Below are 12,778 nucleotides of genomic sequence, written 5' to 3'. Positions count from 1 at the left end.
ACACAGTCGACATGCTCCGCGGCCAGAGAGATGACTTGCAAGCTGAGCTCTTTTCCGTAAAGCAAGCTCTTGTCGCAGTACCCGTGCCCAAGTCCGCGAAACCCCTGCGCCCCCCCAAGCACGATAAGGGACCTAACGGCCCTGGTTCATTGTTAACCAGATGGAAAAACATATATCTCGTTTTATTTGACTCGAAGCCACGCCCAAACGACAAGGAGTATGTGGATGAGATGGCCAATATCGGCTCCATCTTGTGGAAGTGGTACATCACAGCCACCAGAATCCCCGTCAATCTCGAGCACACACTGAATAGCACGCCGAATATTGCTGCCCTTTTCACGCCTCGACAGACAGACGACCAGAACTGCGGTACATTTGTGTGCATGATGGCTGATGCCATTGCCCGTGGTGCTGTGGGTGAAGTAACCGAATTATGGGGGGATGATCCCCAGACCGCCGTCAATGCTCGCCATAACATCGCGCTAAGCATTGTATTGGCAACGTTTCTTAACGACGGGGATGATCATCAGTATACGAATGTCATGAAGTGCAAGCTCCCCCTGTTGCGCTCAGCCGATTGGAAAGCCGTGTGGGGAAAGCCGTGACCACGTCTCCCCTTCACGCCTCATACCACCACCACCATCACAGCCACTCCTCGCGCGTTGCCTTCACCCCGACAGAAAGCATATAGTAATCGGCATGCACATCTCCTCACGCAATGGCACCTATCCGACGTACGCAATCACGGCACTCAAGCCCAAACGCATCCGCAGCATGGAAAATTATATGCGGGGGGATTACGATGCAGATTAATACGCAGCTGAGGAGGATTGGTGAGGGGATTACGATGCAGATCAATACGCCATCAAGGGATGTGTATTTGTGTATATTTGTAAGATAAATACATGGGCTCGATAATGTATATGGTACACTTCTCCCTCATTTCCAACGAATGTCCGTGTCATGTTACTGCTTTCGGCCGGATGCTTCGTCAAATGACATTCGACAGCGGGCTCAAGTCTCCTCCCACCCCAACCGCTTGCACGGCGTAATGCACTTCCATCCCCGCCACGAAGGATGCATCCGCCCAGAGATATCCTCGTGTCACGACATCGCCTATCGAGACGTTATCAAGCACACCCATCGCAAGCGGTGTCTCCGTTCCGTTGAACGACGTGGAGTTCCCTCTGAATACCGTATATGAAGCCGCCCAAGCGCTCCCTCGCCACGTCAACTGCCCGTTGGTCACAGTCAAAAGGACAGGCGCGATGGGTGCGGGGTACGGGGTGGTGGAGGGCAAATTTTGAATGGCCAGAGCGTGCCTGCGCAGATCAGCAATGACCGTGGTTTCCTCCGGCCCGATCTTGTCGGGGATGTTTGGGGGCAGGCCTGGAACGTGGTAGGACACAATCTCGTATTCGTTCGATGTGCCGTTTTTGCCTTCTGAGTGGACGTTGAGACCGCCGCCGTTCGCATGTCCCCTGTGATTGTCCACAAATGACTCAGTGTTCCTCGCAATCGGGCTCCGCACCTCTGCAAAGGCGTATCTCACCTCAAACTCCAGATCAAGCTCCCCGTGATGTTCGGGTTGTTAATATTCTCATCCATATACGTATCATACACCACCGGATCCGTCAAACCATACTCCCCAATCACATGCACCTTTCCGTGCAGACTCGCAAACGCCGCATCCTCGCGCAGTGACTTGGTATCATTCGTTCCATATAGGTGCGAATCGTAGATGTCGATGGTGGGGACGTCGATGCCCTGCCACCGCCAGGAGCCGCCAATGGTGCCGTCCATGACGAGTGACTGGGAAAGTGATTTGATGTGGGTGGAGATGTCGAGGAGCCAGTCTGCGGGGGCGGGTGGCTTTTCCCATGAGCCGAGTTCGTTGCCTGTCTGCCAGGCGAGGATTGTTGGGTCGTCTGTGGTTTGAGAATAGATCAATTCCGGCTTCATTCCCACGGCATCTGATCATTCGCGTTACCTCCGTATCTAAGGAGAGGAGGGAAAACGTTTAGATCAGCTCACTGTGCCCACTGCCTATCCGTTGTATTTGCGTTTGGGACCTTACCTAATGCCAGTGACGGTGTTCACACGGTTTAGTACATAAGTGATGGTGTCTTTGAAATCGCTTCTCAGTGTGTCGTTGGTGTAGAAGACATCGGCCTCCAATCCCCGGAACGCGGCCAGATCTCTGTACGCTCCAATGAGAAACGTGTTCTCTTCTCCTGCGGAAAGCTGTTATGATTGTCCGACTTAGCAGTGAAAACTAGAATGATATCTTCCCCCCTTAGCGCCGCAACCCAAATGCACTCACATTCTCATTGATCAGCGGCACAATCAACCTCACGCCATTCCGCCCGGCCGCGGCGATCGCATTATCCATTCCCACAAATCCAGTCTCGTTGTATACCCCAGGTCCCACAATATGGTACGGCACGCCCAAAGTGTATGTCCTCGCAACTAGTCCACCAATCCCCGCGACAGATCTCATCAAGTCGTCTTGCTCGTACGGTGGGGGGACGACCCAACGGATGCCCGGCGTATCTTCGCTGATGAGCAGGCCGGGTGTGTTGGCACTGACGAAGCGGAACTGCTGATCACCATCGTAGAGCTTGTTGCCTCGGCGGGTTATGAAGTTTTGGAAGGCGAGGCTTGGTGTTGCGGATGGAGTTGCGGATGTGGTTTCTGATGGCGTTGATGTGGGGGTTTGGGTGGGAATGGGAAGAAGGGTGGGGGAGCCGGCGATTGGTGTAAGTATGACGGCCGATGGAGTTTCTGTGAAAGATGCTGTAAGTCCCACAATTCGATCGAGAATATAAGACACGTCAAGAACGTATCAAAATGGGATCTTACCAATAGCTGGAAACAGCCGACGATGCACCCCTCCCTTTGCAGCGTATAATGGCGATGCGCTTGCAAAGTGTACCGCAAGCTGATAGATCAAGAAGGCGTTCACCACCATGGAGCGAATAGTTATAGCAGCCATCTTCAGATCTCGCACTGGGTCTCAGGATTTTTTGCGACGGCACGAGGAACAAAAAAGGCTTTCGCGCCGGCGCAAACGTTTAGAGTTTCTAGCTTTATACTCTCGGAGCAGAACATCTGACTGTCTATTATTCCCGTACGATGTATTCTGTTCCCATTCACATGTGGCTCACCCCAATCCCGTTTTTGGTGGAGAGAGAAGGCCGCGTCGGCACGCCCGTCAAACGGCGTCGGAAACGCGTCAATGCGCTTACCTAAGACGTGCTTCTAGCTTCTGTGCACTCCGCTTTCGTGGAGAGCCCCTTGCATTTCCTTCTTTCGGGAACATAGCGGCATCCGTCCCTTGGGTCCGCCACATGTCGGCGCACGCTCAGTTCAAAAGAAAGGGACTACGTGCAGGAATAGGTCAGCTCCAGCGGGTGCCCCGGGACCGTATGTACATCTCTGAATTCTTGCCCTTTGCAGTAGACGTGGTGGGCACCCCATCTACTGAACCATGTTACCGCCCTGACCTGATTTGTGATGTCGAGGTGTCGAAGCGCAATCACTGATGTTCTCCAGATCTCCAGATTTCCAGGGAGGGGGGGGGGGGGGGGAAGTTGAGAAGAGACTACTTTTAGCGGCTACCTGTACATGTATGTATGTACAGTACGTATGGTGACCGAATCGATTAGAGCCCCAACCGCCTAGCTACTATAACCGCCGCGGCCCAACAAGACGAGGTCTGCCCTGCCACCGCTGCCAACCTCGAAAATTGAGAACTCAAACCGCTGTCATAAGTCTCTCCCACAGCTCTGCGCTTGCCCGTCCCAGCCCTGCGACGCACCCCCCGGCGACCGAGGTTTCCTCCCGTCTTCCCACAGCCACTTTCCTTGGGTGGATGTCCAGCTCTCGAACACATCTACCGCTGTACACGCTGAAACTCATTCCGAGGTCAGATGGACGGCCTGCTTTCCCGGTGGCTCTTTCAGTTGCTTGTGCAACCACGATCTCGTCGATACGTGCAGGAGAGCAGCAGTCTCGCATTGGCTTTGACTCGTCATGTCTCACCCTTGGCTATCCAGGGGCAAGTATCTCAGGAGCTATGCGCTGAGGGGCTATGCGTCAATCGAACGACAGACATCGTCCTCAAGAAGCCCGCGTAGGCGATGACCCCGCCCTGATCCCCTTCAAGACAACCTCGATGCTCTTCCGCTGCGCCTTTTCGGCCGGCGTGGATTTGGCGAAGAGGGATGAGTCGCCTTTCATCCTTCAAAAAAGCAAAGGCATCAATCCATTAGTCTCTTTATCACACACGGATGAACAAGGGGAGAGTTGTGAACGGTACTTTTCGAGCAAAATAGCCAACTTGTCGAGATTGATCCGGTTATACCTCCGATCGCGTATCCCGGCGTTCAAAATATCCTCGATATTCGCCGATTTCAGCAGTTGGACCGTCTAAGCAAAAAGCAAAAAAGCATTTGGGGGTCAATCACCAAGAGGTATCTGGTAGGAATGAAAACTGGGAAGTTTTTCGCAAACCGCACCTGCCGCAACTGCGCAAACGGCTCCCCCAGCGCACCCTCCCCCACCCCCGCGATGAACTTTTCGACGAACGCGACGTCCTTCTCGAGCGTGTCGATCGCGGGGAGGGTTACGCGTTTTACGGTCGGTGCTAGGACTAGGTTCTGTTTTGCATCGTGGCCGGGGATGGAAGGAGGAGTTTCATCAGCTACGTCATCAAACATCACGCAAGATCATAACGGCGAAGACAAACATGAGAATGATGTACGTACATGTATAGAGGTCGCGAGATGCTTGAACGCCCCTTGGTACACGCCGCTGCGCATATGCGAGGGCAGGTTGACGAGGGTGGAAGTGATGATGACGTTCATGAATGTTACAAGGTCTATGATGTATGAGATGATGTGAGTATTATGTGAGGCTGTGTAGTGTCAAGATGCAGGCAAAGGAGGACGTTTACCGTCGAGATATGGGCTGTAATCCGTCGCGGGTGTCGTCGCCGCCCTAACAAACCGCAAATGGTTCAATGCCAAACGCGAAGGTTGGCACGTGAGTGGGTTGGGGTGTGAGCACGTACCAATCATACTCCGCCATCTCCAAGAAATCGTCCATCTTCATGTACAGCAGCTCGAACATGCGCTTCTCGGCGATGGAGCGGGTCTCGCGGAAGGATTGGGTTGCGTGCAGGCGGACTGTGCCTAATTTGTTGGATGTTCTGGTTGCGTTGGATGGTTAGATGGTGGGGATCTCAGAAACACACACGCAGCTCAGGTTCCTCGTATTGATATGCACTTCATACCTCATCTCCCCCAAAAGCGCCTCAAACTCCGCACAAGCCCCCTCAAACCACTCCAGATTGACCAAAATCTGCACCACCTGACTTATATTATTCACCATCATCTTCCCCATCATGCAACCCAGCAGATCCTCGCTTAAAACATGCTCCAGGCTCTTCTTCAACAAATCATCCATCTCGTTGTACTGCTGCTCAAACCCTTCGGCAAAGCGGTAGAATCCCACGACGAACGCGCGTATGGACGCGCAGCAGCGGGGGAAGCCGCGGGAGAAGGGGAGGGTTTTGGGGAAGCGGAGTTGGTTGGTCCAGTCGGCGGGGATGTGTTTGGGGGTTGTGGTGGAGGATTTGGCGGATTTGGCGGAGGTGGTTGTGAGGCTGGCGCTGCTGATGTTGCCCGCTGCATCTTGTTTGAGCTTGGAGGCGGTGGAGATGGCGTCGTATTCGGATTGGGTGTTGACGATCATGGGGGCGTATTCGTCTTCTTCGATGATCTGAGTGGTGCGAGGGGGGAGGTCCATCAGCCATAGTGACCCCAAGAATAGCTAGAGTCTGCCCGATTTTGCAACATGGCTGCCTGCCCGCTCCGCTTTCGAATCCCGCGAAGAACGCCCCTCTGATTTTACCTGCACGAGTTCATCGACGCATCTGTTCTTCATCAGCTCCGCATACCGGTCAAGCAACGACAGCATCAGGTCCATCAAACTCGTTATCGCGAATCCATACGACTACATTTCAACACGTACGGGAGTTAGCGAACCAATGTCCCTCCTCCACGATCGAAGGAACCCACCTCCATGGTCTCAATAAAATGCACGACACACCGCTTGATGGCCAGAAACAACTTCGGATCCCCACACTCATTCAGGCTCTCCGAGATGACGTCGTTCATTTTTTCCATGGCGTTGGACCAGAGGCCTTCCACCTAAACAAACGAAATCAGCCGTCAGTCCACATCGTGGATGCGGGAGTCCATGAAAGCAGGAACGTTACGCACCGCACCCCTCGACCTAAAATTCTGCGTCGAGTTCATCACGATCGCCTCCACGATAAAGAACCCGACCACGTCGTACAGGTATTGCTGGAAACTGGCCAGATCGCCTTCGTCGAATGTAAATTTCTGCTCGAGGAGGACGCTCGCTTGGATCTATATGAGTGGATTGGTATCAGGCACAATGGCTTAGAACAACAGGATATGGATTGCGAGCCCATGGTGACACCCAGATCCTGCCAGGAAAGTTCGGCACTGCATACAGAACTTACTTTCCGCTTATCCCCAAAATAAGTCCTCAGCTCCGTCCGTTTGTTCAGCACCTCGTGAATGTGCAGACACTGGTACAGCGGTCGGAAGTTGATATCGACTCCCGCGTCGATATGGTCTGCCACCAAACAATAAAATCAGTCCACGTCTCCGCAACATCCACCCTCACGACATGTTTCACCCACCTTCCTCCTCACCCCCACCCATCATCCCGGCCCCGAGAGTCGGGCTACTAGCAGCAGCGGACACCCGCCTTCCCGCCGCAATGGTGTCGGCGTTTTGATGCTGGCGGGTGCGCGCGCGTTTGGCTTGGTTTTGCTCGATGGAGCGTTTACCGATTGTGCGGGTTCGTTCTTTTATGCTGTGAATGGCCGAGGATGAGATTTGCCTGCCCTCGGAGTTTGTTCGTGTTCGCCTTCACCCAAGGCAGAGGCAGAGGAAAGCCATGGCGAGACGAGATACGTACGTGGCGAGCCACTCTTGCAGCTCCAACAGCACCAGTTCGCGGATCTTATCCTGCATAATAGGGATGAACTCCTCTGCGGACAGGGACCCCCGGAACGTCATATTAGGACAGAAAAAATTTGGATGTAGCAGAGGTAATACTCACGCATGCTCTGCGCAAACGTATACTGCATCACCGGCCGCAGATGCGTCGTCTGCAGTTCTTCCAGCATCTAAACCGGAATCATCCAACAAAGCTGGGTCGTCAACGTTCCATTCAACAAAGGAACCGCACTCATTGATCCACACGCACCTTCAAAGCCGTGTAGTACTTATGCGTCTCTACACTAGTATTCACTTTATTCGCCATGTCGAGAACAAACAGACACGACTGCAGCGACTCGACCGCGAGCTCAATGTTGAGGAGCGTTTGGCGGTTCTCGATGATCTCGCGTTTCTACGAGACCGATGTGTCAAATGGTTTTCACAAAAGTGTGAGGACGGGGTTGTTCTTACCTTGGAGACCATCTTACGACCTGAGGATTGGATCTGGTCGTTCAGGTCGAGGATCTTGTCTTTCCAGGTGGATGCGCCTTGCCGTACCTTGAGGAGCTGGTCTACCGATTGCACGAATTCCTGAAATCACGAGGGGCCATTACCATTCACGTCAGTTAAATATTCTTATTTACGTATGGGAACCATGACATGGCCTTGATCCTCGGCCTAACCTGATAATGGAACGTACACATCTTCTCAATCTCCGCCTCCTTCTTCCCAATGAACACCGCCAACTGATCCGTGAAACTCCCTTCCTTTCCCGCCTGGAATATCTGTTTGATGATATACGCGATCTGGTCAAAGTTTTCCGCCGTCCCTCCTGTGGAATCTACGCCCGTGGTGGCGGCGGGTGGGTTGGAGGCGGCAGAGGTGGTGGTGATGGCCGTCGGGGCGGTGTCGGAAATGGCGAGCTCGCGGAGGAGCTGTTGGAAGTGCGCCGCGTCTTCCATGCGGGTCGAGGCGTCGGGGGACTTTGGGGTCGTGGGGGTGCGGAGGGATGTGGGCATGATGGGCAATTTGGTGCCCGCACCGTGGGACTTGGGAAGGTTTGAGAGAGGGTATGAGTTCTCTGTGCCCCCTTATGAAGACGGGACGGATTGACCGCTGTTTATTTACGCGCTTTTCGTAAACTTCTAGAACAGTGGGTCTATGTAGGTAGTTGCTAACGACGCTGCCCGTGTTTGCTATCCACGCTGCCCGTTTGTTGTCTTAAATGGGAGTGAATGGGCAAGAAAAAGGAGCTGTGGAAAAAGCGTCGGCGGAGTTCTCTGCGGAGTTGGCTGTCCTCGCGACGCGACTGCGCAGCCTTCTCCAACACCGCGCAGTGTCATCCGTAGTACTGCATTTTCCGTAGAAGGGCGTTGTTCACAGCAATACATGTTGGGGAGTAGTTGATGGTATAAGCAATCGATTTTCGCGCACCGGGACTGCACATATGCATGCATCATGCGGGAAGAGCCGTACTATGTACTGTACTTGTCTTGACCAAAACATGACATTCCCCCATTCTCATGAAATCGATCACAAATACCACGCCCGGGTGGGAAAAGGTCAAGATTTGGACATGCACAAACAATACCCTCCAAACGGTTTCATTTCCCGACGTTTACTCACAACTCCTTCAAACGCCTACACTACAAAACCCTTCCAGTTCCCTTCCATAACCACCACCCCTAGCGTCTCCCCTCAATACGCAGGCGGAGGCGGGGGAGGCGCCTGATCAGCCGGCGGCGGCGGCGGAGGTGGAGCCCACGCCGGCGCAGGGATATGCGGAGCAGGTGGAGCCATACCGGGTGGGCCACCCATACCACCGCCACCGCCGTAGTAGTCGCCGCCGCCGTACGGGGGCATGTAGGCGCCGGGGGGAGGTTGGTTCCAGGGAGCGGGTGACATGCCGGGGGCGCCTGGGGGTCCCATGTTGGGGGCTCCGGGGGGTCCCATGCCTGATGAGAGATGAGAAGGTGATGAGAGAAGATCTGAGATGAGTGCGTGGAGACGGGAAGTAATGAGGTGGGGTGGGGAAACCTACCAGGAGGACCGTATCCCGGGGGAGCAGGAGCGATAGGGTCTTGCTGCCATGGCGGTGGTGGGCCTGATGGAGGGCCGTTGTCTCGTCGTGCCCATGGTGGAGGGGCGCCGGCTCCTCCGGTCGATGGTCCGCGGTCGCCGCCGCCGCTAGCCCATGGGGGACGTCCGCCTGGTGCTGCGGAGGGTGGGCCGGAGGGACGGCCGGGTCCATAGTGGTTCTAACAATCGTTGGGTAAAGGTTGGGTTATTGACTGACGGTTGAGAGCTGAGTGACGAAAAGTAAACATACCGAACGCGCGACAGGTCCGGCCCCGGCGGCTCCCGCACTGGAGTCCCCTAGCTCAGCCATTAGGTTGGCATACTCGCTGTCGAGTTTCTGATCACGCTGCTCCGCCTCACGCAACGCTTCGGGATCGTTGCGCTGCATACAGTCTGTCGAATGTCGTGCGAATCAGTCTCTGAAGGGCTTAGATGGGGGAAAAAGTTGCACATACCTCTGGCAGCGTGACCGACACCGTTACAAATACGGCATACCAAATTGACAGTGAAATTCTTCTGCTCAGGACATTCGAAACGACGATGACCTAAAATGAAATTGCATCAGTTTCCCAAGTGGTATGCAAACATACACTTCACGAGTGTAAAACTCACCAACTCCACCGCAGTTGGGACAAGTCTGGTTCTCATCATCACGCAGCGTTCCATTAAGTTCAGCCAAATAACGCAACTGCATCCTCTTCAATTCGTTCTGCCCCTCCGGTACACTCGCGGCCTGTCAAAATGATCAGCAATCTGTCAGGAAAATCACCCAAAGACGCAACAATAACAACGCAACAATGCTTACCGTTTCAATCACTTTTTCAATAGCCTTGATGGCAATCTTAACCTTGTCCTCCGAATCGGCGGTGACCAGACAGTGCAAGTCCTCTTCTTCGCCAGGTGCGAGCGATCCGTCCGCGCGGGCTTTTCCTTCCTTGACGGAACCTTTTCCACGAATACTGATTTTCGCTCCAGAGTCGGATTCAATGCGTTTCAGGGTTGTTCCACGCGGACCTGTACAAATACAAATACATGAGCAAAGGTGTCCAAAGTAGAAAGCTTGAAGACGGATATACCAATCAACTGCCCGATGAAGTTGATCTCCGGATAATCCCTAACGGGGATGTAGATCTTGTCCGAAGTCTTGCTGGGACGCTTGTAGTCTGTAGGAGGCTTGAAACCAGGCAGCTTCCTCAGACCCTCTTCGACGAGCTTGTGGCGCTCGTCTTCCAGTTTCTTCCTGTATCTGTATTCGCGAGTGTTGATACGCTTACCATCTGCGCCGTAGATGGGTTCAGGTGATCGCGAACTAAAACAGGGAAAGTCAGTAAGACGGATTACAGGAGATGCTGATTCGAGCATTGCATACCGGTCCTTCTCAGGCGGCACATAATCCCCATTCCGCAACTTCACCGCGATTTCCTCAAGTCTCATGTGTATGACATAGGCGTCCAGCTGCTCAGGGGCAAGTCCAGCAGGCAAAACCGTTGGCATGCCCGGGATATTGATCTTCGTCTCTTCATTTCCCCATCGAGAACGGCGTTTCCTGGCTCGACCTTCCCTGCCTATTGTATCAGTAGCCAGTATGTGGGTTTTCGTCGGAGATCACGCGGTAGGTTAGCGGTATCATTTTCGGTGAGTAGGTATTGGTGAGATTGTGAGTTTTCGGTTAATCGCGTTAGAAATATAAGAAATTTTGAGAACGTTATCAGGTTAGTACCAGTCAGAGAATCATGAGGGGTTGGTTCGCTCTGTACACTCAGACTGGTCAGTAGAGCGGCTATACTCCATATGCGTCACGTTGGTTAACAACAGAGGAGAGGCGCAGGTTTGGGGTTGATACTGATATATTGAGTGCATAGAACAGAGCAAGAGTGTCGCCAATGCTATCTCCCCATATCAACGTCTTCCCACCCCAACAAGCTGCCCCACTCCAAGGGGGAGAACAAAGTGCAACGGGTGACCAGTCGAGGGAGCAATACCGAAAACATTACCTTCTTCTTTCACATCAGCGAGATCCGACTGTGCGCTGGCGGGAGGTGGAGGAGGCACGTTGTTATATCTGCGCTCTTCACCGCCGCCATATGAGTATTCTTGTTTGATCGGTGGGGGCGGGGGAGGAGCGTGATCGTCGTAATCGTCTCGCTTTCTGCGGGTGCCCAGGGGGATATTGTTTGTTCCGGTGATTTGCTGACGGTAACCGCCGCCGCCTCCGCCGCCGTACATGCTGTGCAAGTTCTTTTCGGTGGTCGTGAAAACGAGGTTTGTGTACGCGCGCAATCTCGCAAGGACGAACAGTCAGTCTATGGAGTCGGCTGGGGAGTCTCCGGTCAAGTCGAAGGGAAGCCGATGGTGCCCTGTGCCGATGGAACATGGCCAGAAGCTTTCCCAGACGAACTTCGGATTGTGTGTCCGACGAACGAGCCGTCACGTGATCTGGAACCCCTTTAAGTCCTCAACCTGGTCCTCAACAGTGCCCACACCAATTGCAAAGGGCAGCGAGATCCTTTTCACTTGCATCGAGCCAGTGAGCATTCTGAGCACCTCCAAAGCTCAAGCTTCTCACCTGTCTCAAGTCGCTTCCGTGGGAGCAACATCCTGTCACCATTTCGAAATGCCTTCGGAAGATGCCCGCGAGATTGCAGCCCAGCAGGCAGAGCACGCACAGAGAATGAAGGAGCTGAGAGCCCAGGCTGCGAGACCCAAGCGAGCCGCTGTCACGTTGTCCTCGTCTACGCCGAAAGCCCAGTCCACCCACCGCCGCCAGCCTGCGACAGCGTTCCACGAGCATTCCGTGCCCCCTACAAACAGCGGAAGGTGGTAGAGGTGGAGGAGGTGGAGAGTTGTCGTGGGAGCAGAAGGGGTAGTCAGCCACACTCAGCAGTGGAGTTGGTCATATTGTCGTTGGACAACGAGGGGCATGTAGAGGATGAGGGGATGGTGGAGGAGGAGGAACCCACGAAGGCGAAGGGGAAGCAACCTGTCGCTGTGGTGGACAACGGTGAAGACAAGGACTATAAGCCCCCTGGTGGACAAAAGAGAGGTGTGAAGCCCGCGCAGAGAACCTCCTGCCGCCCCGTGAGTGCCCAGAATCGCCCTCGGAACAGCAGAGGACAGTTCGCCAAAGATAGATATGAATGACCTGCACGCCAACCCTCTTGTCCACGATATCGCCGGCACCATCGGGTCGTTTCATCATTCAGTGCTTGTGAAGATGCGGCAGTTCCTTGTGAGCAGTTCTCGCAGCAAGGGCCATCTGCCTGAGCTGCGTGAGCCAGGGCCATCTGCGGTAAGCCGTCGGGTTGTGGGCTGTGGCGGCTGAACCGGTGGTGGTCAAATTTGGGGCACCTCGTATTGTGAAACCAGCGGAAGTCCCGTATGAGGCCTGTTCGAAACTTTGTGCATGCATGTCTCCAGTTGTTGGTGGTGGCGGCATCTCCATCCATGATTCCATATGGGTGGTGCACCAGCAATAAGCCTCCCGCGTAATGTTCCATATCATTCACTGTTTACGTAACAAGCGATGGTCGTCGGAGCAGCGGAGCCGCCGGTTGTTCCCAGAGCACTCCCGCTGCCCACAGGACGATGCCCGGGATACGCGGCGGATGTTGTATGCAATCATTGCAATGCCGCTTTTTAAACTGCTCCCACGTGATTGT

At 54.1% G+C, this 12,778-nt stretch overlaps 3 protein-coding genes across 3 annotated transcripts; all 3 read right to left on the bottom strand.

The window, feature by feature from the left end:
* Positions 1–991: 991 nt before the first annotated feature.
* EV422DRAFT_564616 (glycoside hydrolase superfamily) lies at positions 992–2,995 on the bottom strand (the record flags this gene model as incomplete). Its single annotated transcript, XM_053072216.1, has 6 exons — positions 992–1,481; positions 1,553–1,928; positions 1,991–1,998; positions 2,078–2,244; positions 2,324–2,784; positions 2,863–2,995. The coding sequence occupies 6 exons, from the start codon at positions 2,993–2,995 to the stop codon at positions 992–994; spliced, it is 1,635 nt and encodes a 544-aa protein (XP_052928986.1).
* A 1,127-nt stretch (positions 2,996–4,122) lies between these two features.
* On the bottom strand, positions 4,123–8,059 carry EV422DRAFT_564615 (exocyst complex subunit Sec15-like-domain-containing protein; the record flags this gene model as incomplete). The annotated part of the gene is made up of 17 exons (XM_053072215.1): positions 4,123–4,243; positions 4,322–4,431; positions 4,521–4,661; positions 4,770–4,882; positions 4,958–5,001; positions 5,075–5,212; positions 5,297–5,784; positions 5,917–6,018; positions 6,084–6,215; positions 6,288–6,437; positions 6,554–6,669; positions 6,737–6,912; positions 7,018–7,090; positions 7,162–7,228; positions 7,309–7,452; positions 7,512–7,631; positions 7,724–8,059. 17 exons carry the CDS (start codon positions 8,057–8,059, stop codon positions 4,123–4,125), a joined length of 2,571 nt encoding a protein of 856 aa, XP_052928985.1.
* Positions 8,060–8,418: 359 nt separating this feature from the next.
* On the bottom strand, positions 8,419–11,486 carry EV422DRAFT_518222 (uncharacterized protein). The gene is made up of 9 exons (XM_053069515.1): positions 11,114–11,486; positions 10,489–10,684; positions 10,196–10,428; positions 9,925–10,133; positions 9,732–9,852; positions 9,575–9,664; positions 9,370–9,512; positions 9,082–9,298; positions 8,419–8,995 (listed from the first exon to the last, which is right to left on the bottom strand). Exons 1-9 carry the CDS (start codon positions 11,343–11,345, stop codon positions 8,739–8,741), a joined length of 1,698 nt encoding a protein of 565 aa, XP_052928984.1. The 5' UTR covers positions 11,346–11,486; the 3' UTR covers positions 8,419–8,738.
* Positions 11,487–12,778: the final 1,292 nt, after the last annotated feature.

This window comes from Fimicolochytrium jonesii (genome assembly GCF_025526975.1).
Source record: "Fimicolochytrium jonesii strain JEL569 chromosome Unknown EV422scaffold_3, whole genome shotgun sequence".
In the NCBI taxonomy this organism is placed as follows: Eukaryota; Fungi; Chytridiomycota; class Chytridiomycetes; order Spizellomycetales; family Powellomycetaceae; genus Fimicolochytrium; species Fimicolochytrium jonesii.
This window is presented reverse-complemented; position numbering and strand designations above follow the sequence as displayed.

Bases quoted from the DNA above. Each gene is read 5' to 3' on its own strand.
- EV422DRAFT_518222 (XM_053069515.1), bottom strand. From the start codon at position 11,345: ATGTACGGCGGCGGAGGCGGCGGCGGTTACCGTCAGCAAATCACCGGA. The intron at 9,665-9,731 runs GTGAGTTTTACA...ATTTCATTTTAG, and splicing joins TCCCAACTGCGGTGGAGTTG to GTCATCGTCGTTTCGAATGT. The intron at 9,513-9,574 runs GTATGTGCAACT...GACATTCGACAG, and splicing joins TGTCGGTCACGCTGCCAGAG to ACTGTATGCAGCGCAACGAT.